The sequence below is a fragment of the Solanum dulcamara genome, chromosome 1 (assembly GCF_947179165.1).
Source record: "Solanum dulcamara chromosome 1, daSolDulc1.2, whole genome shotgun sequence".
Taxonomy (NCBI): domain Eukaryota; kingdom Viridiplantae; phylum Streptophyta; class Magnoliopsida; order Solanales; family Solanaceae; genus Solanum; species Solanum dulcamara.
In genome coordinates this window covers 2,574,588-2,600,124 of record NC_077237.1, presented here as the reverse complement: position 1 = coordinate 2,600,124, position 25,537 = coordinate 2,574,588, and the positions used below count along the sequence as shown (strand labels likewise).

The 25,537-nt window shown below is 33.0% G+C and overlaps 5 protein-coding genes across 7 annotated transcripts; 1 reads left to right on the top strand and 4 right to left on the bottom strand.

Annotated features, from left to right (window-relative positions):
• Positions 1–2,356: 2,356 nt before the first annotated feature.
• Positions 2,357–8,792, top strand: LOC129897454 (elongator complex protein 4). The gene is made up of 9 exons (XM_055973034.1): positions 2,357–2,586; positions 4,229–4,382; positions 4,515–4,741; positions 4,862–4,931; positions 5,743–5,899; positions 7,053–7,131; positions 7,412–7,571; positions 7,646–7,737; positions 8,233–8,792. Exons 2-9 carry the CDS (start codon positions 4,250–4,252, stop codon positions 8,398–8,400), a joined length of 1,086 nt encoding a protein of 361 aa, XP_055829009.1. The 5' UTR covers positions 2,357–2,586; positions 4,229–4,249; the 3' UTR covers positions 8,401–8,792.
• A 285-nt stretch (positions 8,793–9,077) lies between these two features.
• On the bottom strand, positions 9,078–11,760 carry LOC129897486 (probable mannitol dehydrogenase). The gene is made up of 5 exons (XM_055973037.1): positions 11,501–11,760; positions 10,864–10,977; positions 10,135–10,648; positions 9,910–10,063; positions 9,078–9,519 (listed from the first exon to the last, which is right to left on the bottom strand). The coding sequence occupies exons 1-5, from the start codon at positions 11,596–11,598 to the stop codon at positions 9,323–9,325; spliced, it is 1,077 nt and encodes a 358-aa protein (XP_055829012.1). The 5' UTR covers positions 11,599–11,760; the 3' UTR covers positions 9,078–9,322.
• Positions 11,761–12,406: 646 nt separating this feature from the next.
• On the bottom strand, positions 12,407–14,609 carry LOC129897438 (probable mannitol dehydrogenase). The gene is made up of 5 exons (XM_055973033.1): positions 14,409–14,609; positions 14,129–14,242; positions 13,186–13,699; positions 12,872–13,025; positions 12,407–12,740 (listed from the first exon to the last, which is right to left on the bottom strand). The coding sequence occupies exons 1-5, from the start codon at positions 14,504–14,506 to the stop codon at positions 12,535–12,537; spliced, it is 1,086 nt and encodes a 361-aa protein (XP_055829008.1). The 5' UTR covers positions 14,507–14,609; the 3' UTR covers positions 12,407–12,534.
• Positions 14,610–15,584: 975 nt separating this feature from the next.
• LOC129897470 (8-hydroxygeraniol dehydrogenase-like) lies at positions 15,585–19,399 on the bottom strand. The gene is made up of 5 exons (XM_055973035.1): positions 19,204–19,399; positions 18,700–18,813; positions 17,309–17,819; positions 16,397–16,550; positions 15,585–15,938 (listed from the first exon to the last, which is right to left on the bottom strand). The coding sequence occupies exons 1-5, from the start codon at positions 19,299–19,301 to the stop codon at positions 15,736–15,738; spliced, it is 1,080 nt and encodes a 359-aa protein (XP_055829010.1). The 5' UTR covers positions 19,302–19,399; the 3' UTR covers positions 15,585–15,735.
• Positions 19,400–21,637: 2,238 nt separating this feature from the next.
• Positions 21,638–25,034, bottom strand: LOC129897376 (8-hydroxygeraniol dehydrogenase-like). 3 transcript variants are annotated; one of them, XR_008768484.1, is made up of 6 exons: positions 24,844–25,034; positions 24,277–24,390; positions 23,353–23,863; positions 22,590–22,743; positions 21,855–22,150; positions 21,638–21,763 (listed from the first exon to the last, which is right to left on the bottom strand). XR_008768484.1 is itself a non-coding variant. In XM_055973031.1 (5 exons), the coding sequence occupies exons 1-5, from the start codon at positions 24,939–24,941 to the stop codon at positions 21,948–21,950; spliced, it is 1,080 nt and encodes a 359-aa protein (XP_055829006.1). In that variant the 5' UTR covers positions 24,942–25,034; the 3' UTR covers positions 21,689–21,947. The 3 variants fall into 3 exon arrangements, 2 of the variants coding, with proteins under 2 accessions (XP_055829006.1, XP_055829007.1); XM_055973031.1 differs by having other exon boundaries at positions 21,689–22,150; XM_055973032.1 differs by lacking the exon at positions 21,638–21,763 and having other exon boundaries at positions 21,877–22,146.
• Positions 25,035–25,537: the final 503 nt, after the last annotated feature.

Genomic DNA, 25,537 nt, shown 5'->3' with positions numbered 1-25,537 from the left:
AATGTACGGTACGGTATAGTATGATATGATACTGTACAGTACAGTACAATATTATGTTTGGATAGACTATATGGTTTACTATTATTTAATGATAATTTTGTTGTTTGGTTTGACTGTATGACATTGTATCGTAACTGATAAATTTAAGAAAATATCCTTAATTATTATAAATATTAATAATCATTAAAGAGAAAATCTCAATTTGCCCTAGAAGCTTCAATTGAAGGGATAGCGGCACAATTGAAGAGAGAATTTCAATTTGAAATTCCTAGAAGTTTCAAAAATTATTGCGGAGGAGAATGAGTAATACGAAGGTGAAAGAAGATGATATATTAGGGTAACGTTTAATAAAGAATAAAGGATAAATTAGAATTATTTAAAAATTATGTAAGGGTATAGTTGAAAAAAAAATAAGAAAACAATGGTATACCACCAAATTGGTGATTTTAAAAAATGAGGATTTTCATGGTTACAAACCCATAAAACAAAACCATACCATACCATGTAAATAAAGAAACAATCAAAACAAACATAGTCCTCTTACTAATCATACCATACCACAGAAAACTATCATCCAAACAAGCTGTTACTGTTATGTAAAAAAAACTTAACCGTATCTCTAAATGATCAAGCCAATCAAATAATCAAACATCATGTTCGACCACGCACTCCTGCACAAGTATCCCCTACTCATCACCTAGACCTCGTCATAAGTAGGATATTGACATTATCTAATTATTATTTTCTAAAATTTTAATTATATCTATTTAAACTGTGCTACATAAATTAAGTCTATTCAAATATTTACATGTAAAGAGGGAGTCAAATGTCAAGGGAGTCAAATGAATGGGCAAGTTAAGTACAACAAATTAAAGTAGATTGCCATTTACCAGAGAAGTCACATGTAAGTCGAAAAATACTCCAAAAATCTCCATAACGGCATATCAGCAAGTACTGCCACACTGCATCATTTGAAAAAATGCAGACAGACAGACAGGCTAAGAGATTTTTATTTTTTTTAATTAATTAAAAATTTAATATTTTATTTTAAATTACAAATTTTAAAAACCTTCTATTTATTTTTAAATTTTATTTTAGTTAAATATCATCACATGAGGACTTTCATAGTATCTAATAAAAAACATAGAGCAGTGCTTCTTAAAAAAAGTTCTAGTACAAAATATTAACATATAAGATGGAGGCAGAACACTGTTTGAAGTTTTAACTTTATAAGAAGAGCTCTTTTTGTATATTATTTAGATGGACTTCTCAAGTCCAAATCTAAATGTAAGAAGGAAAACAAAATTATAAAAAAAAATTAAAAAATATTTATAAATTACATTTTAATAAATATTTTTATGTATAACATAATTTAAAAGTAATATATCTATAATCAGGTCAGTTTGAGTTCGGTTTGACTTTTTTTAGTTAAAACCAAACCAACCTTATAATGGTCGGATTTTTTTCCCAAACACCAAACCAAGTCAAACCAAATCACTAGTAGGGTTTTTTTCCGATTTGGTTCGATTTGTCGGTTTGATGCGGTTTATCGATTTGCCCTGTACAATCCTAATTATCAATATGAATTAACATGTTATTGCAAGTTATTTACGATATTCATATTTTTTTTCGTCAAAGCAAGTAATTTAATTTTATAATAAGAATAAAATTTTATTAACGGTATTTAAGTGATAAATTATATATAAGTAATATAAATGTCATGTAGTTATTAATTTGGTACTGAATATTTGATTATAAACACTTGGCTTAAGATGTTAATTTAACATTTTATTTGTTGAAGCACTAAATAGAATGCAACTGCCGGCCCAATAGACAAGCCCAACTAAAGGCCCATATTGATGAGGACAAGCTCCTCATATGGAAATTTCACGGGATCACTTGTTTCGACATTGCCATTTAATTTGTATTTAACTTTTTTACACATATTTTACTTTGGTATTCAAAGTTATTCTTGACAAAATAAAACTTCGAACAAAATATCTAAAGTTACATATGACTTAAAGTTCATATATAAATGTTTCAGTCACATTGAAAGTCGATCATTTTTATTTTTTCAAGAATTTTAAAATGGCTAAAGTTAAATAAAAATGTTTGTATTACAATCATATATGATTGAAATTCAAGTAAAAACTACGATATATAATGGAGGAGCCATGATTTTCAATAAGGAGTTTAAAATTTGAAAAAGTAGACATATGAATCAGTCAAAGGGGGTCGACATTTACTGTTTATATATAAAAAATTATTTTAACTATATATAAATAATATAATTTTTCGCCGAAGGAGCTTTTGGGTTCGGATGAAACCCTTTGGCCACCATTGGCTCCGCCCTTGGTATTAAGTTTGACTAAACTTTGAACAAGTAACACATTTATTAGTTTAGCATGTTTTGACCCCTCAAATTTTGTTATCATTACTCATTAGCCCCCCTAGTTGATCGAATTAGCGAATTGATTTAACAAAAATATAACTTTGCCGCTCAAACTCCCCATTTTTTTCTGTGGAAACTGTAAGAAGTAGAGAGCCAAAATCGAAGAAGACAAAGTTCCAATAGCGTAATTACTTGTAAGCATTCGTTTCATTTTTCTGTTACTTCGCAGTTTGAATTTCATTGTTGTAATTTTGTTGTGGACAGTTATGCACACCAGTTGTTTGATAAAATGCTCAGTAGAAGTGTCAATCTCTATGTCGATCAATTTATTTTTTTTAGTTTCACAAATCAATGTGAATTGAAGTTCCAAATTGTGGGTGTCTTGAATTGATCGGTAAAAAGGAGAAAAAATTGAGAATGTGAAGAAAAAAATGTGATCTTTGCTATAATAGATAGTGATTCTTGATAGTATAATGATTGAAGATTTGCTGTAAACTCTAGCCCAGCATGATAGTATAAACACCTTAACCTATACAAGTTAGAAACAGAGGGAGAGCAGCCGCTTGGAGGAACAATAAAAAAGGGAGCTGCATACATTCCTTTCCTTTTCGCTGGTGATTTGTGTTTTTCAAAAGCCGTAAAGGCTGTAGCTTTTTCTTGAGGTAAAAGAATACCTCTATCAACATCTTTTCACCTTCAAAATCATGTAAATCACTATAGCTTTTCCATAGCCAAGACTCACTGTCTCTCCCTCCCAAAAACACCATGAATCTGATCTTTCACTACCTGGAAACTGCCACAAATTCTCAAAAAAAAAAGATTTTTCTATAAACATTGAACAAATGGAAGTTTGTTTGAAATTTTGTTTAGAGGATAGATTTTCTTGGTATGGTGACTCTTTGGATTTTGGACAGCACAGGAAGTGCTTTCTTTTCTTAACTTTCTAGTTCAGCATTATTTGTTCTTAGCTTTGAGAAGTATAATTGCTGATTTTCCAGGCCTGGCGATTGTGGTCCTTTAATTTCTTTATTTAACCGTAAAAGTTTTTAACTTTGTATATTCCTAGATTGAAAAAATGGAGAGCTGTTATGGGTTTAATTCATTACGTGATGATGCAATTGTTTTTTAAATCCTTTGAAGAACTTGACTTTGCTTTTCAGTTTGCAGCAAGCTTTATACTGTTGAATGAAGTTAGCATCTCACTGTTGAGATTGCTTTCAGTTAGGATATAGTATGATACTTTTGGCACATGGATATCCACAATACTTTTATTATCGTTTGTCTATTCATTGTCCTCTGAAAAAGAACTTGTGTGGAGACAGAGCTTTGATATCACTACCAGTGCTAGAAGTTAGTTATCAGAATTAATTAATGCCAGATATCTTCTTCTTCTTCTTTACTAGTTGCGTGGTTTGGACTCCATTTTGCTTTCACAAGTAGAATTTCTTTTGTTGGCTTCTTCTTGTTAGTTTTGATTTATAAAATTATTAGTTCTATTACAAGAGTTTTTATGTTATAGCTAAGTATTACATAGTTTGATTTAAATGTGTGCTCCCACTTATCAGATTCTTTTTTTTCCTTCTACATAATTTGAACACCCTTAACTCTATTCCCTGCTTTGCGACTGCTCTTCACAATGTCTTGTTTTGATCATTTATTTGTGCTTGGAAGTGACAAGTTTAAAAAGAATTAACGCCTATGTTCTGTTAAAATTCTTCTACGATAAGTTCATATGATGCCGCTAAATTTTCATTTGCTAGCCATACCATATGATTTGAAATTCTTACAATTTGGTCTTGATTTTGTTCCTATTTTTGCTTCCTTCTTTTTATGAAGAGGTGATCTGTAAGAAGCTTCATGGCTTCAAGTAGACCGCGTGGAGGCAGTTTTTCCCGAAATATATCTACTGCAGCTACAGCTCAAATTCCTGGAGTCAAGCTAGGTCCAAATGGCACATCATTTCTTTCATCAGGCATACCAGATCTTGACCGTAATTCCCGCTACACCTCTTTTAGTATCTCTTTTCCTTTGTTTTCTTTGTCATTATTTTTTCTCTTTCTATTATTACTGAAGAAACATATATGAACTTTTGTTCCATTTGTTTGTTATATTATCTTTTCAGAGATTTTGGGCGGTGGTTTTACTTTGGGAAGCCTAGTCATGGTTATGGAAGACCCTGAGGCCCCTCATCATATGCTTTTACTGAGAAATTTCATGTCTCAGGGCTTGATTCACAAGCAACCCTTACTTTATGCCAGCCCAGAAAGAGATCCACGAGGCTTTCTTGGAACTTTGCCTAGTCCAATGGCTTCTAAGGAGGAGAAGTCTCATGAACGACCTGCAGAACAGGTTTATACCTTGCTTTCCCAACATCTTAATATAATATTATATACGAACGTATCGTACATGATAATGTAGACCTTGTTGGTTCCTATAAATTTGAACTTTTAGATCCACTTTAATTCACAGGACGCGAATTTAAGAATCGCTTGGCAATATAAGAAGTACTTTGGGGAACAAAATTCAGAGGTCCAAAGAGGTATCAGCACACTTGACGCCTTATTTTCTTCAATTCATTCCCTTTTGAACTCATATGATGTATAATGGTTAGTTTCCTCTTGAAATCGATTTCAGTTGATTAAGGTATTTCTTTTCTTGCAAAATCAAGATCAAGTTTGTTTTGAACTGGTCCTTGTCATCTGAAAAGGTGACTAAAGATATCTATGATATCATTTACTGGTTAAAGTGTAGAGAAAGAGAATTTGGATCTTGTCACGAGTCTGCTAAGGGGAATCTGTTGTGAGATTGACTCATACTGCCCCAAGGGAACTAACACATGAACCTTTACGTGTCTGGTGAAACTTTCAACAGAATGATGTGTTTTGAAGTGCCTATTTACTATTTTGCAGTTTGCTTACAGCCACAATAATATGTTTCTACACTTAAACAGCTTCTAAGTATGAGTGACACCAAATGTAGAAATAGTTCTGGGATCAAGCTTTCGTACTGAACTTTACTTCTAGAAGTAATTCTCAAAGGGCATATGTTGACTATTAATCTGGTAGTCTCTGTTGATTTTTGACTCCTTGTCTCTGCCCACTTGACTCTTGGAAATAATATCATCCATTATAAATGAATAAAGACTGGCAGTTTGAAGGCTTTGGGGTTGTTGTCAATAAGCGTTATAAGTGTGTCATGCTTTTTTAATCAAGTACTATGTGCAGTGTTCTTTTTGTAGTTGCCCTCTCTCTATGTAGAAGACTTGCTATTCCTTTGTTTGTAATTATGCTGTTAATTGAGAGTGAGACTTGTGCTGAATCTGAAGATTAGCATGTGCATTACATATGCAGGTGGGAAAGCTGAATATTGCAACGACTTTGACTTGCGAAAGCCCCTAGAAAGGCACTTCTATAGTGGGCAGCGGGTTGATTGCATTAGTCTTCGAGATTCTCCGAATCTAGTGCCTCTACTTGAACGTTGCTCGACCTTTTCAGCTCAAATATCAAAGTATTGGCATATCCTTTTTTCGTACATTCAGTAATTGTTTTCATGTTTTCTGTGATTTATGAACCAAAACTGTAATTTGTCAAATGTCAAGTCACCCAATCAAGGAATAAGGAGACTTCAATACATGCCTTTTATTGGGATAGGAAAATGGGATGTGGGACTCCTTTCGGAGGATGCAAAAGGATTGTTGTTAGACACCATTATGCCATGATGCCTTACCCTTTAAAAATGGTGGTAAGGCATAGATAACCAATGGGACTATTTTGTTTGGACTTTGGAAGATGTCATCAAGGAATATGTAATGGGTAAAAAGGCTAAGGAAAAAATAGGCATAGAGACAAAGTTGATTTGTTAATCCACGATAAGAATGTAATCTAACATATGTTGGCTGGAAAATCTTGCAAATGATTTGGTAAGAAAAAAATAACAAAAAAAAAGAAGAAAAAAAGGAAAACTAAAATGTTGAGATAGAATCAAAAGCGACTTAAATCTTCTTTATGTTTATGAAATTCTGATGTCCATTATAGACTTTTTGGGAAGTAAGATCTAGCAGATACAAAATATCCTTGTAATATCTATTTTTCTCCGTTTCAAGTAACTTCAAAGAAGCACTATCTGTTGGTGTCTACCCTCTTCCACCTCCTGTAATTGAGATATTCTTATGGTTTAACATCTTTCTGAAGTGTATAAAGTTGGCAAAAGTCATAATTTTCACCATACGCTGTTGATCATATGGAATGTGAGACGGAATAGTACTTTTTATTAGCTGAATTGTGAAACAATGTGATATTGATGATCATCCTTTTATTCAAAACATCATTGTTGCATCTGAATTGGGAAACAAATACCGTTTCATGAAATATACACACACATGATAGACATCATTAAGCTAGTGATTTCGTTGAGCAGAACTAATAAATTACTGGTATTGTTAATGAAACATCAAATTCTGCTATTTTTTTTGTCAGTTTGGCCCCCTTCCCATTATTGCTACGATCAGGATGATCTTTCAATTTGTTGTTTTTGCCAATTAAGTTCTATTAACTGTTTGAACTATATGGAGTAAATTTTGTTTCTGTGGCTCCTTTAGTTTTGATTATATAGGATTGATCTGTTGAATATGTTATAAACGTTTCTCCTAATATAATGTCAGATCTGATGGCAACATCACATGTGCCGGTCGTATTGCCATTCAGTCACTATGTTCACCTCAGTGCGACTTCTCTGACAAGGTTGTTTTCTGAGTTTTGGTAACTTGTAATCTAGTTTATGCTTTTACATTTTTGCCAGTATTAACTCAGTGTCTACCGTGGGACTAACTAGGCCATTAAAATCATCTTATTTTGTTGTTTGTATAAAGGTGGTTTTCTTTTCTGGGTGGGGGTGGGGAGGAAGGGTGGCACGAAAGCACAAATGCATGATGAAAACTGTTTTTATGCCCCTTTTAGGTTCATGTTGCCCTGTGTGACTGTTCATTTCAAAACTTGATGTTGTATTTGCATCTCATTGTAGGAGTGGGATATGCTCTCTTTTATAAGATCCTTGAAAGGCATGGTTCGATCTTCAGGTGCAGTTGCGGTCATATCTTTTCCACCCTCACTTGTCTCACCAACCTTTTTAAAGAGATGGCAGCATCTGGCTGATACCTTGATATCCGTCAAAGCAATTCCCGGTATACCTCTGTTTAATCCATTACAGAAAGTTTCATCTTGTTTTAGTCTAAAATGTGATTAAAGCTTGTTGCAGATGAGGACAAAGAGTTGGCAAAGCTCCTAACTGGTTACCAAGACATGCTGGGCCTTCTGAGTGTACACAAAGTAGCTCGCATAAATACACAGGTGAATAACCATTTTTACATTAACTACAAGATTTGATGCTGTCCTGACATTTTCTTGGGCACACATTTTCTTTACTTATTGTTGATAGTGGTAAATGAGCTTGGCTTTTAATGCAGATTCAAATGATGCTTGGCTTTTAACACAGAGAAACTAAACATCTTCTAAAAGCATATACGACTTGATGGAATAAACTTCATTCTTAGCTTTTAGGCGTCTCTTCTTTCCTTATCTAAGACTTATGTATGATTAAGGTAAATGAATATTATCAGAAATACTTGAGAAGTACCAGTAAGGTCGGCTTTCTTTTTGTTGATGAAAACAGTAAGATGGACTTCGATGATAGGCTTTGATAATTACAGAATAAAACATTTGTATGGAGCTTCAATCAATCATCCTTGTGTGGGGTGGGGGGTAATATTTCTAACTTCTGTGTTATTGGCAGTTATTCTCTGTTCATCGTACTTATCAGACAAGTTGATCCAAAACTTTTAACAGGTCCCTGCAATTCTGGAAGCCACAACATTCTCAATGAAGCTGCGAAAGCGAAGGGCATTGGTTTTAGAATGCCTTAATCAAGCCCCAGTTGATGGTTCAAGTGGAAGTTCATATGGTACTTCTGGTAGTTGTTCTGGAAGTTCTAAGACAGGGAGCCTCGACTTCTAGTTAATATTATGCGCGTGCAATATTATGTCATGCTCCTGCAAATGCTGGATTTGCTGGTCTATACTTTGTCAGATAAGGTTTAGTATTACTGTCAATTGCAAGGTCATATGAAAGCTGGATCTAGCAAACATTCTTATGCTTCTGTCGCACATTCTCTGAACACTTCGTCAATGAAAGCTACTCAAGGTGAGGATTGCCAAGACGCGTAGTTTTTCTCACTGTATTATAGATTCATAGTACTTTACAGTAGCAAGATTTAGTTTACAATTATGACATGAATTCATAGCGGGAGCTTTAGTGCATCGGGCTGCCTTTTTTTCTTTTTCTTTCTATTGTATTGATGGATATGCACTACAGCAACTTATCTTAAAGCAGTTCTCTTGATTCCTCAACTCCGACAATGACAGAATCAGTGTTGATAACATCCACTGTAAGAAGCCTTCATTAATTAATCGTTGTGTCTGCATTAATTCTTTCTATCATGCTTTGATTATATTTGTTTTGAGTCGAGGGTCTATTTGAAATAATCTTTCATCCCACAAAGGTGGGGGTAACACCTGCTATATCCTCCACTCCTCAGACCCCACTTTGTGGGATGACACTAGAATGTTGTTGTTATGTGGCTGCATTGAAGATGAAAGACTTTCAACAATTTTCAATATTCGAAGAGCTACTCATAATACATCATATATTATCTAAACTAATATATAGAAATGACATCTCGATGCATAAGGCATTCCGTGTTCATGCATGGTACATGGTGGGGCCACACTTCAAGGGCCGTTTATAACTAATGTATTACAAGAAGAAATTAATCTCACCATTTTATGCCCAAAACATCACAAAATACTAGAATTACATGAAACTTTAACTTTTAGGTAAGGTTGCTACACTCCACCTTCTCCAGACTCCACTTGTAAGATTACACCAGGGTCTTAGCAACATCGATGACAAACCGGTATTTAACGTCACCTCTGGCGAGACGCTCCAATGCAGTATTTACATAATCCATTGGAATGACTTCAACATCTGCTGTTATATTGTGTTCCGCAGCAAAATCAAGCATTTCTTGTGTCTCTTTCATCCCTCCTATCCCACTTCCAGCTACAAGTTTCCTTCCTGTCAATATATGTAATATTCTCAACTGATTTACATTTCTAGTAACTATAAGGTTCTAAATATGTAAAACAAATATAGTGGCGAAGAAGTCATGTTGAAAACAACTAAGAAGAGAACAAGTAGTAACAACAAATAACGAAATAACAGAAGCAAAGGAAACTACAAGTACTACTAAAATCAAAGAAAAAGATGGTAAGAGAGTAATAATAACTATACTGATAAAGGAACTAGATAACGCTCGACTACCTACTAACCTTCTATCCTAATCCTTGACTTTCATATCTTCCTATCTAGAATCTCTGACAAAACCAAGACTTCCAAAAAGCATAGGAGCTAAAATAAACGAACTAACAAGCCTAAAGTAACCGTGCATTCCTGCACGATACCCACCCATAAGCAATGGAAAGACTGGTAGCTGGACGGGTTTGTCAGGTGCACCAAGAAAGATAAGCTTCCCGTGAGACTTCAATAGCCCGATCAGTGGATCGATGGGGTGATCAGCAGAGACTGTATCAAGAATGCCATCCATTGTACCTATAGCACCCTATGAATATAGGAACCAAAGTTGAGTACCAAAATGTTAGTTTCATAACAGTAGATGGTGCAAGTACTTACCTGCAGCTGATCCAGATCAGTGCTAACCAAAAACGAATCAGCACCGAGACATTCAAGAGCTTCGTTCTGCTTTCTTCGAGATGTACTAATCACAGTCACCTTTAGCCCCATGGCCTTGGCAAACTTGACACCAACATGACCAAGTCCGCCAAGGCCTACTACACCAATATGAATGCCCGGTTTGTCTAGTCCAAAGTATCTCAATGGGCTGTACATTGTAATTCCAGCACAAAGCAGAGGGGCTGCTGCAGCTAGGGGCAAGTTTTCTGGTACATGAAACACAAAATGTTCATCTATAACTATCATGTCTGAGTAGCCTCCATACGTTGGTGTTCCGTCATTGTAGATTGCATTGTAGGTAGCTATTCCTTTGGAGCAATAATTCTCAAGATTGTTCGTGCAGTCTTCACAAGATCGACATGATCCACAATATCCCCCGACAGCAACTTTCTCCCCAACGGTGAACTTCTCTACCTTCCTCCCAACCTCAGTTACTTCGCCCACGATTTCATGTCTACATCCATCAATTAAGCTATAAGAGTTAAAATTCAAGTTGAACTATGAAAAACTAATAGAGCTATTGAACTTGGAGATAGCAAAGGATTGAGCCAAGACACTTAATCATTACGCATAATACATAGATAGGCACTTTAACTTGGCCTCAACTGACAACTTAAAGCTTCAACTTTAAGAATGCACATCAAGACACCAATAAAATTGAGACCATACCCGGGGACTAGAGGGTATAGAGAAGATCCCCATTCATTCTTCAATTGATGAATATCAGAATGACAGATACCACAATAAAGAACCTTCAATTTAACATCCTTATCGCCCGCTGCCCTGCAACCACATCATTTGAACTGTTAAGATGAACATGACAACATTATTGAACAATGCATTCAAGAGGTTAAGACAACATTATTGAACAATGCATTCAAGAGGTTAAAGAACAACACAATCTTGATTTCTTCAATGGATAATAATGTGATTTCGAATAACGTTGAACCTTGATCTTCCAGTGTCTTTTCGACTCAATGCTTCAGGACAAAACAAAACAAAAAGAACTTTAAATATGATTTTTCCAACTTGTACTAATATGCAGAGGCAAACTAGAGATTCTTCCTATCTGTCCATAGTCTCGGTGGACAGAGTTACTTATGTGATGGGAGGTAGCAGGACCCGTGGAATTAGTCAAGGTACGCACAAGCTTGCGCTGAACGTCATGATTAAAAAAAAACAAAAAACATACCCTTGTAATCCCACAAGCGAGGTCTACGAGACTAGGATGTACTCAGGCCTTTGTGAGGTAGAGAGACGGTTTCCGATAGACCTGAACATCATGATTATTAAAAGAAATATGTACCTTCTAAAGAATTTGAATGGGGAGAGGAATCCAGAAGTGTCTCTAGCAGCCCAACCAAAAGCCTCAACAGGGTGTGCTTCCTCTGGTGATTTCTCCATAGCTCAATTCTTGAATTTTTTTACTAACTTAAAGAAAATTCAAAATTTTGCTAAAAATCTACCAAGTATAAAGTATATTATTGTGGTGTTTTAAGTATGGCACAAATTGCATTTAGTCAATTTTTAGAGAAATGAAATTCTTACTTTGTTTACTATCATAGTTGCCAATATGGAATGAACAGTTAAAAAGTGTTCTTTTGAAGAACATATTTGGCCTTCATAATTGACACCTTTTTTTTTATGACTTTAACAAAAAAATAATTTTTTCTTTTTTTGTTTCCACACGTTGTTCAGTACCTGTTTGAACACTAGTCTTTGATTAAAGGCGGAGGTACCCTACCATAATCTTGGGTGGTCAACAAAAAAGGATTGACATTTTCCTTTTTAGTCAATCACAGAAAGAATGACACATTTCTATATTTGGTAACAAGTTAATTTTAAAAATATTCATTTCACCCTTAATGAGATTATTTATAGCCACACAAACATACTTGTTTTAGATCACCAGCTTTCTCGCACGGAAATGGAACTTAGATCACGATGTGAACCTACTTATGAGTGGAATTTCGTTGACTAATCCACCGGATACATACTATCTCTCACTAGCACAAGGTATCAGGTAACTTGTTCCAAGAAAATGTTCTCTACAAAGAAATCACTTAATACATTTTACCGCATCTGAAACATGCTTCATTACCAGAACTTATAATTTGAGTTCCATCTTCTGGAAAGAATAACATGTTAAGCAAAAGATTTGAATTCATTGAAGAAAAAAGACTACAATTGGTTTTCAACATTTGAGAAGCCATTCAAAATTTATTATATATGTATTGCAATTTCTTTAGTAATGTTCCACAAGATGAAATCAAAATCACTCGTTTAACACCCAAATCATCATAAAATACTAGAATTACATGAAGAAGAACTCTTAGTCATCTACTCGTCTGCTTTGAGGGTCTTAGCAACGTCAATGACAAAACGATACTTGACATCAGCTTTGGCGAGACGTTCCATTGCAGTATTTACATAATCCATTGGAATGACTTCAATGTCTGCTGTTATATTGTGTTTTGCAGCAAAATCAATCATTTCTTGCGTTTCTTTCATTCCTCCGATCCCACTTCCAGCTACAAGCTTCCTCCCTGTGATCATTATATGCAATTCTCGACTTATTTACATTACTAGCAACTATAAGATTTTCAAATATGAGACGACATAACACAGTCCTTGCACGGTCATACCAAAATCTAGAGTTCTAGAGTAATCTACTCACCCATAAGCAATGGAAAGACGGGTAGATCGAGAGGTTTTGCAACTCCACCGAGCATGATAAGCTTTCCATTAGTCTTCAATAGCCCGATCAATGGTAGTACAGGGTGAGTAGCAGCGACTGTATCAAGAATGCCGTCCATTGTGCCCATAGCAGCCTATGAATACAAGAACCATAGTTGAGTACTACAAGTCTACAAGACCATAAGAACCATAGTTGAGTACTACAAGTCTACAAGACGTTAAGTGTTCTTCTTTTTAGTACTTTCACCTTTAGTATTTTATCCAACAATAGAATGGTAGAGCGAAAAGAGTTACCTGCAGCTGATCCGGATCAGTACTAATCAAAAACGAATCAGCACCGAGCCGTTCAATGGCTTCCTTCTGTTTACTTTGAGATGTACTAATTACTGTCACCTTTAGCCCTAAAGCCTTGGCAAACTTAACACCAACATGACCTAGTCCACCAAGACCTACTACACCAATGTGAAGGCCCGGTTTATCTAGTCCAAAGTACCTCAACGGGCTGTAAGTTGTAATTCCAGCACAAAGCAGAGGTGCTGCAGCAGCTAAGGGCATGTTTTCTGGGATAAGAACAACGAAATGTTCATCAACAACGATTATATCCGAGTAGCCTCCATACGTTGGTGTTCCATCATGGTTCATTGCACAGTAGGTGGCTATTCCCTTGGAACAATAGTTCTCAATATCGTTGTTGCAGTTTTCGCAAGATCGGCATGATCCAACTAGACACCCCACACCAGCTTTCTCTCCAACTTTGAATTTCTCCACCTTGCTACCAACCGCAGTTACTTCACCCACAATTTCATGTCTGTATAAGAATTTTTACACTATCAGGTCACTCATAGATAACTATCGGTAACCGACCATAAAAAGTGGGATTAGTAACATTGAAAATAAGACAGATTACCAGCTACAAGAGGTCAAGATATAATGAATTCTTTACACTATCAGTGCATATAAGTTAAATCCTTAATCTTTCCACAAAGGAAGAATTTTTCGACAAAGTTAAGGGCTTCGAGACACATTCTAAGCTAAATCGGTGCTAACAAATAACCAACCTGTAATGAATAGAGAAGGTATTGTATCAAAAGTGAGGAAAATGAATATTCTACATCATATGATTTTTTTTAAACCTCTATTGAAAACAACACACTCTATTCCAACCCCACATATAGGGTTGTTTTTGTTGCTATGTTTAAAATATAATAATTTGAATAATCTAAGATTGAGAACATACCCAGGGACCATAGGATATTTAGAAAATCCCCATTCATTCTTCAATTGATGAAGATCAGAATGACAAATACCACAATAAAGTATCTTCAATTTTACATCCTTATCACCAGTTCCCCTGCAACACAATCATTTTGTAACAAAAACAATACAAAACATTAACCAAGATGATCAAATCAATTAAATCATGACTTTATTACAAAAATCCATGTTAATGTTATGGTCATCCGTGTCGGATCCAAAAATATTAATAACATTTTTGAAGAGTACGAAGAAATATTTACCTTCTTGAGAATTTAAAGGGAGAAAGTGTCCCAGAAGTGTCTCTAGCTGCCCAACCAAAAGCCTTAACAGGGTGTACTTCTTCTGCTGATTTCTCCATAACTCAAATTCTTCAATTTCACTAAGATATTAAATAAATTCCTCTTTCTTTTTCTTTTTTTTGTCGAAAAAGTTGAATGGAAAAAAGTTGTTCAAATAGTAGTAGTATGGAAAATGGGTGAAATAAAGTTGTTAGTGATGGGCTATTCATTATGGTGTTTATTTATTACGGTGCGATAGATTGAAATTTTTTTATCTTTAATTAGAGGTTTTTGATTCACACGTCAGTGAATTGGATTGGAAAAAAAAATTCAATTTCATTAGGAGTGTCATCTTTATAAATAGATTTTATAATGTGTAAATTTCAATTTAATCGAGATTCAAAATGAGTATCGAAAATCCAGATTGACGTCATTGGTGATGTATTAGACAACTAAATTCTTGAAAAAATTGCTTTTGCTTCCTTCAATAGTTGCCAATATGGGCTGGTAGTTATGGTGTCTACTGTCTAGAGAAAAAAGTGGTATTTTTGAATAGTCCTTAGACAGAACATATTGACCAATTCTTTTTAATAATCGTGATATCTGAATAAGCTAACGCATTATTTTGTTCATAAAATTTGATAAGTTGATCATCTTTGTTGTCATTTTCTCTAAAGTAAAAAAAGGTCAATGGAATTAATTATCTTATCAAGTTCATACGTATCTTATTAAATAATAGTGAATACGTGAATTTATTTTGAAAATGACTTTGGAATTCAATCGAGTTAGGTGATTAAAAATAATCGATATGTATATGTCTATGATTCTATAAATAAACAATTATATATTTGTTCATGCGTCAAGGAGAGACTACCTTATTTTCACACATTCACTATTGAAATTTCAATAAAAACCTCATTAATCTAAAAGTGCTTATTAAGTCGCAAAAGTATAAGTTAGGAATGCCAATTTGTAACTTTTTTTAAACTTATTTTGACTTATAAGCACTTTTAATAGTTAGCACTCACGTAAATAAGCTAAAAATATTTTATAAGCTAGTTTGATCAGCTAATAAACTTAGTCAAACGCCTCTTAACATCGAATGACACTACAATCACTAAATATTTTGTTTCAAGTTCAAAGGGATGAAGCCAAAAGTTGTGATAAAATAACACAAACTAGAAACTCTTTTAAGTCTTTCAAGTTGTTACAACTTACATAACTAAGCAAAGACACAAACATACTAAAACAAGACTTCTTTAAAAAAAAACACAAAAGCAAGATTCAAGAACCAAAAAATGGTTCGAGCTTAAACAGAGTTCATTTTTTTGCCCATGTCTAGCACGAAACGATACTTGACATCGGATTTCACAAGGCGTTCCAACGCTGTATTCACATAGTCCATCGCGACAACTTCAACATCTGGTGTTATGTTATGCTTTGATGCAAAATCTAACATTTCTTGAGTCTCTTTCATTCCTCCCATGGCACTCCCAGCAATTAACTTCCTTCCTGTTTTCCACATAAGTGTAACAATAACGATAATAAGGCATAATATATTATCAGACACTCAAACTTGGCCTTAACTGACAAGTAAGCATTTCAACTTTGAAAGTGCATATCTAGACACCTCGATCAATTTGGTCTCAATTGACAACTAAAAAGCTCCAACTCGTCCCCACTATGTCTCCTGGATACTCAATGCTGACGTAACATATAAATTTTAAAGATGTCTAGATGATCATTTTGTTAATTGGAGTGTTCAACTGACATACTAAAGACGAATTGAGGTGTCTAGATGTGCATATTAAAAGTTATTATGACCAATTATAACTATGCCTCAATTTGGAGTAAATTGAATGAACTTTATGTTATGCTTTGATACAAAATCAAATTATAAACATTAGGATCTATTTATATTGTGTCCTATCTTTCGTTAAGTCAACGTAGAATTCAAAGAGTAAACTTACCCAAGATTAAAGGAAACACTGGCATTTCAAGTGGTTGAGGAATTGCACCAACTATAACATGTTTACCATGAGGCTTTAACATACCAAGATATGGTAAAAGTGGATGAACTGCTGAAACTGTATCAATAATTCCATCCAATGTGTTCATTGCACCCTGTGACATTATTCCAAGATTCAAAACAAATCATACATTTCAATTAGAGGTGACAAAATCCACCCAATCTTTTAATAACCCCTCCATGTTTAAACGATTTGAGTTATGATCAGTTTGTTGATTTGGATGAATCCAAAATTGATCCATCAAAATAGTGTAATACGACAGGTTAAAATGCAACTCAAATATAAACATACAAAATCAAACTTAGAGATAAGGAATTATGTAAATTTGAAAGGACTTGAGCTAATTAGCATGCTTGACCAATCTAGTAAGAAGTCAAATGTGCTCTTTTTTTACCTTTTTAAAAAGTATGTATTGGTAACACGACAGGTTAAAATGCAACCCAACTATAAACATACAAAATCAAACTTAGAGATAGGGAATTATGTAAATTTGAAAGGACTTGAGCTAAGTAGCATGATTTCAAATTATTGCTCTAACATTGGTAAAAGTGCTTTTCAAAATGATAATCAAAACACAAACTACTTTCTTCAAAAGTACTCTTTGAAAAGCATTTCTAAGTGAAAACACTTTTCAAATAAACATAATTTTAAAGTTTAACCAAATATACATGTTGAACAAGTCGGGTTATGACTCGCAATTTGACCTATTTTGACCAAAACAAACTTTGGATGGATTGAATCATTATTTATTTGTTAGTTTGACCTAACACGCTCAGTTTCCACCTATAATTTAAAACAACATTACATACACAACATTTATTTAAAAGATAAAACCCCCTGAATTATACAAACCTGAATTTGCTCAGGATTGTTGCTGAGTAAAAACTTATCCGCACCGAGATGTTGAAGGGCTTCTTCTTTTTTAGCAGGAGAAGTACTAATAACTGTGACATTAGCTCCAAAGGCCTTAGCAAATTTGACAGCCATATGTCCAAGCCCACCAAGTCCCACAACACCAATGTGCACTCCAGGCTTGTCAAGTCCATAATATTTCAATGGGCTATAAGTTGTAATTCCAGCACATAACAATGGTGCAGCTTCCATCGGTAAATTCTCCGGCCAACGGACCGCGAAATGCTCATCGACAATCATGAGATCGGAGTAACCACCGTACGTCATCGTTCCGTCGTGGTATACGTGACCGTATGTCTGTATTTGTTTAGGACAGTAATTTTCAAGATCATTTGAACAATTGTCACATTTTTGACATGATCCTACTAGACATCCAACACCAACTTTGTCACCAATCTTAAATTTCTCAACTTTGTTACCAACTTCTGTCACCACACCCACCATCTCATGCCTATTGTCACAAAATTAATGTACAAAAAAGGTACATAAATGTTAGAAACATGGACAAATTAAATGGCAACGAGTTGTCTGTACTACACGAAAAATAATCTTTAGCAGCAACTAATTAAGAATAATAGCTTAATTGCCTTAAAATATATTTTTTTATTGACAATTATTAGTAACAATTACATTTTAGCTTCTTCTTTTTTTTGTAAATGCCCCTAAATGGAGAAAGAGATTTTGAATCCAATGACAATTTAACTAATGCAAATGTACATATATTGGCGCTAAAACATGTTTTTATTTTGTTGTAGTGTGTAGTAGGGGGATGGTGTATAGTTATTGTCTTATTGACTCTGTTGTTAGCTCCACCTACATTGGAGGTTGGCACTAAATGCTCCTCTCTCCCCGTCCCATAATAGTTGATTACTTTTCAATTTTGTGTGGTACTTAAGAAATTATAAATAGGAAATTTTATTAATTCATCTCTTAAAAAGGTTTTTAAGAATTTTACAAACAAATGTGAACATTTTAAAAAAGAATTAATTACAAGGGTAATATAGAAAAAAATTAATTAATGTTTTCTTGATTTAGTAAGATGGACACCTACTTTTAGTATAGTGATTAACTAATATGAAACGGAGTGAGTAATCTTATTACATAAAAGATGGGTAACATATTAACTTGACCTCAACTGACAAATAAACAATCTAAATTTTAAAATGCACATCTAGACACCTTAGATTGGTTTAAATTGGCCTCGTAAACATCCAAATTTTGAGAATGCACATCTAGAATGCACCTTCTTAAAGGTATCTAGATATGTATTTTCAAAGTTAAGGCATTCACGAGACGCACCTGATGTGAAGTTGGAGTATTCAATTTCTTACCCGGGTACTACAGGGTATCTAGTGACTCCCCATTCATTCTTGAGAAAGTGAAGATCTGTGTGGCAAATTCCACAATACAAGATCTTGAATTGCACATCTTTTTCCCCAGTAGCCCTGTACCACACATAATAAATAAAGAGTTTAAATTCGATGCACTAATATTGTACAAAAATATTTACACAATCAAATTATTTATACGTAAATGACGAGTAAATGTGCAGACTTTCTGACAAATAAAGGCTCCAAATATAAAGAAAGTTTAATAATTTGGGAAAGCAAATGAAGTTTTTTCTCCTGAAGGATTTGACTTTAACTCACGTCATTTATGAAAGATTTTAAGTAGTTTGTTGTCTTTTCCAATATACCAAAAGAAAAAATCAATTTGTAGTGGGATGAAATTAAAATGGTAACTAATATTTTATTTTAATAGGTACATAAACTACATTGATCGCGTAAAAGATCGTTATACTGTCAATTTATATAACTTAAATCTGAAAAGTGCACCTTCTTGAAAAGTTGAAAGGAGAAAGAACTCCAGAAGTATCTCTAGCTGCCCATCCAAATGCCTTAATTGGATGTTCTTCTTCTGGGGATTTTGCCATTTCACCTAACTAAAAAAAAAAATAACACAAAGAAAATAGCTAGCTATAAAATACTATAACTATGAATGCCTATAGAGAGATAAGACTGAGAAAACTCGAAGGGTAAAGCCAATATTTATACTAGTTTGATAAGGTTTTTGCTTTTATTGCTATTTTTACTTGTTTCAAGAAAGGACTTGAGGCAAATTTTCATTATATTTTTCCGTGTCAAATTATCTGTCATATTTCTCTTTTTCACTTAATCCTTAAGAAAATATCTGATTGAAAGAGTTTTGGCTATTTTGCGTTTATTTATGTCTTGAAATATAATTTTTTATTATTAAATATTTCCTCTATTTATAATGTGTCATCGGAAGTATTTGTAGTTTTCAAGAACAATTACATCTAAGATAAAATAAAATAAAATAAAAGAATGTCTTGAAGTGTTGAAAAGATAAATAATTTGGCATAACTATTTTTAAAAATTAATCACAATAGATAATTTGAGACAGATGGAGGGAGTATGTGGATATGAGGCCTGATGAATAGATCATCTTTGAACCAACATGGGTGGTGGTGTAATGGTGGGACTGCTTCACACTTAACTTAACTAGAGTCTAGAGGTCTCAGGTTCGAGTAATCATGTTGGGAGCGCCACCCCGAATGAGCCCACAGTGCAATTCAAATTTAATCAAGGCTTCATGGACTCCAAATACCGTGGAAACCAAAAAGAAAAAAAAAGTCATTTTTGAGCGTAAAAGTAGTTGTAATGTTAGAGAAATGTAGTAAATGCTTGTCGTAATGGTGCAACTACCAAGTTTGATGAAATTAATATAAAGACAATTATTTGCAATCAATTTTTGCCTTGTAAGACAGTTTTATTAACCTAACACCTAATTTACTACTACATTAATTAAATAAATCCACACATGATCTTTTATGGTCCCGCGGTTTCTTTTTAGTTATCATATTGTGCTTTCTAGAGTGAAAGGTGATTAAATTTCAAAATAAAATTAGAATACATTAATATGATTTTTAAAAATAATAATTAGATATTCAAAAATTATACTATTAATTGCAACTTTTTTCATATCGATAAGATGAAAAAATATATCTTAAAATATTAGTCAAAATTCATATCGTTTATTTCTCAAAAAAGGAAGTGGTGACACTAAAAAGGAACAGAGTGGGCAATGGATAAGGAATCATGAGATCTTATCCTAGCAAAAGTAAAAAACATTAGTTGATTCTTTCTGTATACTCAAGTCTTAATGGATAAAATAATTCGATATCAATAAAAAATAATAAATATTTTTTTTCGTTTCAAAATAAATAGTGTTTTTGATGTGGACACAATCTTTAAAAAAATTACTCACGTTTAGAAAATAAGAAGTTTTTTTATTGTTATACCCTTAATTAAATGCCTTCAAGAAAAATTTGACTCTTTAATGATGTATACTCCATGTATTAAAATAAGAATAATTATGAAAAAAAATAATTCTTCTTAAGTAGGTACAACACCATTTACATTACTTATTTTGAAACGAATAAAATAATTATTAATTAAAATACATCTAAATTAAAAAAATACCTAAATTATTAATTAAAATACACCTAAATTATTAAAAAATATCTAATAAAATAATTATCAATTAAAATACACCTAAATTAACCAGACACTAATGTCACGAAAAAGTACTTCAAATTAATACAATCAATATATCCACAAGATATGGACAAATTATGGGTGCAGTGTCGGTTTGACAGAAATAATCTTGGTGCATGTGAAATGTACATAATTCTATGACATTTGTTTGATATCAAAGAAAATATTTTTTAATTTTTTCAACGTTGAATTAATCAAATTTTTTAAGGAAATAAGTTCCTTAAATATGAAGAATATAATTTTTCCACTGAAATTAAGAATTGAGTTTTATAAGTAATATTATTGTGTCATCCAACACCTCATTTTCACTTTCACCATCGCAGTCTTCTGTTTTCACCATCCACGTCCTTACCTTTCATAATATTTTTCTATATTATATACAAATATTTTTAGAATAACATTTTTTACTTACATAATGAACACAAGAAAATAAGAATTTTTGTTAACAAAATATTTTCATGAAATAGCTTCTTTCTTAACGAACAACCACTTAATTAGAACTAATTATATATTGTTACTTTTATTAGGTTATTTAATCATAATAAGTAATATAGTTTGAGAATTATGAAAAAATTGGCTAATTAATGGACGTGTGACGAGTCATATCAAACTAATAGTAATTTAATAACGAGCTGAATTATGAATCATTATTTGATCTAATTTTTTTGTCATAAGCAAATCTTGGACAAACTGGATCATAACTCGTTTATTAATTTGATCCGCCCAAATATATATGACTTGGTTCAACGGGTTGAACTCGAGATGATCTATAACATTATTGGGTCAAAATAGTGTAACTTGACGGGTCAAAATGCAACTGGATTCAAACATATAAAAACAAAATTGAGATTAGGAACTGAAAAATAATAGAGACTTAAAAGGGTGAAAAGTTTTGATAAGAAACTCACCCTAATGGCCATAAATCTACTATTTCAGCCATAAAAGGTTCCTTTTATTTTAATATTCATAACGGTAATGTTCAGGCCAATTTACACACACGTTTATTCAACTTTCAATGTTTTCCCAACATCGAGCACGAATCGATACTTGACATCCGATTTCGAAAGGCGTTCCATGGCGGTATTCACATAATCCATTGAAACAACTTCAACTTCAGGTGTAATATTATGTTTTGCTGCAAAATCAAGCATTTCTTGTGTCTCTTTCATTCCTCCAATGATGCTTCCTCCCATGATTTTCCTACATGAATATTTAAGAATCCAAATTTTAAAGAAATGAAAAGAGAATTAAGAAAATTGGCGGCATACATCGATCAAACCCTTTGAACTTTTTAATAAATTTCATGTAAACCCTCGAACTATGACATATTTTAACTGAGCACCTAATCACATTATAAAGTGTTCATATTACCAGTTCAAATTTTAGAAAAGCTTTTGCACGTATTCTCAAGGCCTATCATGTAGATAAGTTAACTATATAAAATGTCATCTCGTTTAATTATATACATCAGACTCAATTGGAACAAGCCTGAGGTTTTATGGCTTATTGAGACTAATGCATATAACTAAAAAAAAAAGTGACATGAGACATGTAATAGTTCAAATATTTAAATAAAATTTATTAATAGAGTTGTCGATGTATTCCGCCATGAAAATTCAGTAAGGATTATTTATTTCTTTTACCCATAAGCAAGGGGAAAACTGGCAACTCAAGTGGCTTTGGTGGTGCACCAACCATTACAATCTTTCCATGAGGCTTTAATATATTGAGCAATGGAGAAATTGGATGATCTGCTGAAACAGTGTCTATAATTCCATCCAATGTGCTTGTTGCACCCTGTAAATTAAAATAATAATAATAATAATAATAATAATAATAATAATAATAATAATAATAATAATAATAATAATAATAATAAAACAACTCGTATTCACATAAATGCTCGTCATCTACAATACTCTCATATTCACGGTATATATAAAATAAGTAAAATAAGTCCGTTGGTTTGTCTTGCTTTTCTTTTTGATCCATTTTAAAAATAAATATATCTTTTCCTTATTCACAACTTTAAAATTTCAATGTTTAAAACTATAAGATTGGTATATTCGACATATCATTAGTTTAGAACCACGAGATTCAATAATTTTTTTTACTTTCTAAAACTCCGTGTCAAGTTAAAATCAGACAAATAAATTAAAATGAAGAGAACATTATTTCAATCCTATAGCTCACATACCGTTTCAATCCAAGAAAACATGTCAAAGGACTTATGACCTGACACGTACATCCATTCAATCCTAACTCACATACCATTTTAATTAGCGAACAACTTAATTTGATACATCCTACCGTCCTAGATGACATATAGTCGATATCGACTTGCCAAATTAGTTAATAATTATATAATAATCGTAATTTTCAAGCATAAAAATAGAAAAAAAATACCTGCATTTGTTCTGGATCACGACTAAGCAAGAATGATTTAGCACCAAGATGTTTAATAGCTTCATCCTTCTTATTAATTGAAGTACTAATAACAGTCACATTGCATCCAAAAGCCTTTGCAAATTTCACAGCCATATGGCCCAGCCCACCAAGGCCCACAACACCAATATTCAATCCAGGCTTATCAAGCCCAAAATATTTCAATGGGCTATATGTTGTGATCCCAGCACACAACAATGGGGCAGCTTCCATCGGTAAATTCTCCGGCCAACGGAACACGAAGTGCTCGTTGGCCACCATGAGATCGGAGTAGCCTCCGTATGTGGTGGTTCCATCGTAGTAAGTTGTACTATACGTACCAATGTGGCTAGGACAATATTGTTCGAGGTCATTGGTACAACTGTCACATTTTCGACATGATCCTACCAGTACTCCAACACCTACATTGTCCCCCACCTTCACTTTGTCTACCTTGCTACCGACCTCGGTTACCACACCCACGATCTCGTGTCTGTAAAAACACGCGTAAGATGTCGTTTGAATTGAGGTTCAATATCTAAATCATCTTTTTGAAATATTTAAAAGGACGTCTGACGTCTCTATATTTAACATTATTTACTAGTCGATATAGATGATACAAATCCCTATCAATAGTACACATAATAAAAAATATTTTCCTTGAAAGTTTTATTTCAAACCAAAAAGGAAAGACAAACAAGTAGGCCAGAGGAAACAAGGTGGGTGAATTTATGCAATTTTTATTTTCTCTAATTTTTCTACACATGAAACTAAACAAGAAAAAAGAGAAATTTAACAAAAGATTTCCCTTTCTTAATAACCCTAGTTAATTTTCCATAATTTAAATATTTTGCAAGTATATATATTAAATTAAAGGAAAATTACTATGGAAAATAATTTATTTACCCAGGCACAATAGGGTACTTGGAATTGCCCCATTCATTCTTGAGCATATGAAGATCTGAGTGACAAATTCCACAATACAACACTTTGAATTGTACATCATTCTCCCCAGTAGCCCTGCACACACACACCCAAAAAAAAAAAAAATAGAGAGTGAGAATTTTAAAACACTATGATCTTAATAAAATTAGAAGTAAACTATCTATGTATAATCAAGGGCGGACCTAGAGGGGCGGAACAGGATCATCCAAACCCTCCTTCCTAGAAATATTATATATATAAGGTCAATTTTTATGTGCGATGAATTTTTTAGTGAAAATTATGTCTCAACTATGATGAACAATATTAAAAATTACATAGTTGACATAATTTGATCTACTTACACCTATCCTTTTTAAAAAGAAAAGGTATATTAATACGGGTTGTGGTCCTTAATCAAAGGGCTCAAGTTTGAATCCCTGAGAATAAATTATTTTTTGTTGTAATATCGCCCTTAAAATTAGACATGCAATAGGTAAATTTTCAAGCCCTAATACAAATATCGAAGACTGAAATAAAAAAAAATCATACCTTCTTGAGAAGTTGAAAGGAGAAAGAACCCCAGAAGTGTCTCTAGCTGCCCATCCATAGGCTTTGATTGGGTGCTCAGTTTCATAAGATTTCACCATTTTTTCTCCAAAGGAAAGTTAATTAGAATTTAGAAGTCACCTTTAAAAAAAAAACCAAAACAAAAAAGTTGAATCAGAAGAAAATGTGTACAAAATTAAATCAAGTGGCCATTTGGTATCCATATTTATAAAAGCTATCTTCAATACATTTGAGATGTTGGTTGTTTGGTCCAATCATTTTTGAATATATTAAAAAGGATAAAAACGTGCAAAAAGAGAAAGAAAATAAATAGAGGCACACATTTAAAAAGTTTTTTCCCTTTAGATAATATATACTCTCCATTCATTTTATTTGATTTATATTGATTTGACACTTTCTTTAAAAAAAAATTGTTAGAAGCTTATTTTTTACTAAATTGACCTTATTAATTATATTTTCATGTACAAAAAACATAATTATTAATCCAAAACTATTTTTAAAAAAAGAATAAATAAGAATAATAAGTCAAATTATTATTTTGGTTAATTTTTTCTTAACATTTAATGTGGAAAAAAAACATAATTATTAATCCAAAACAATTTTTAAGAAAATCCTACCAAACATGAGACAAATTATTCCGGAATTTAGTCTCGAAAATATAATCATTTATCCCTCA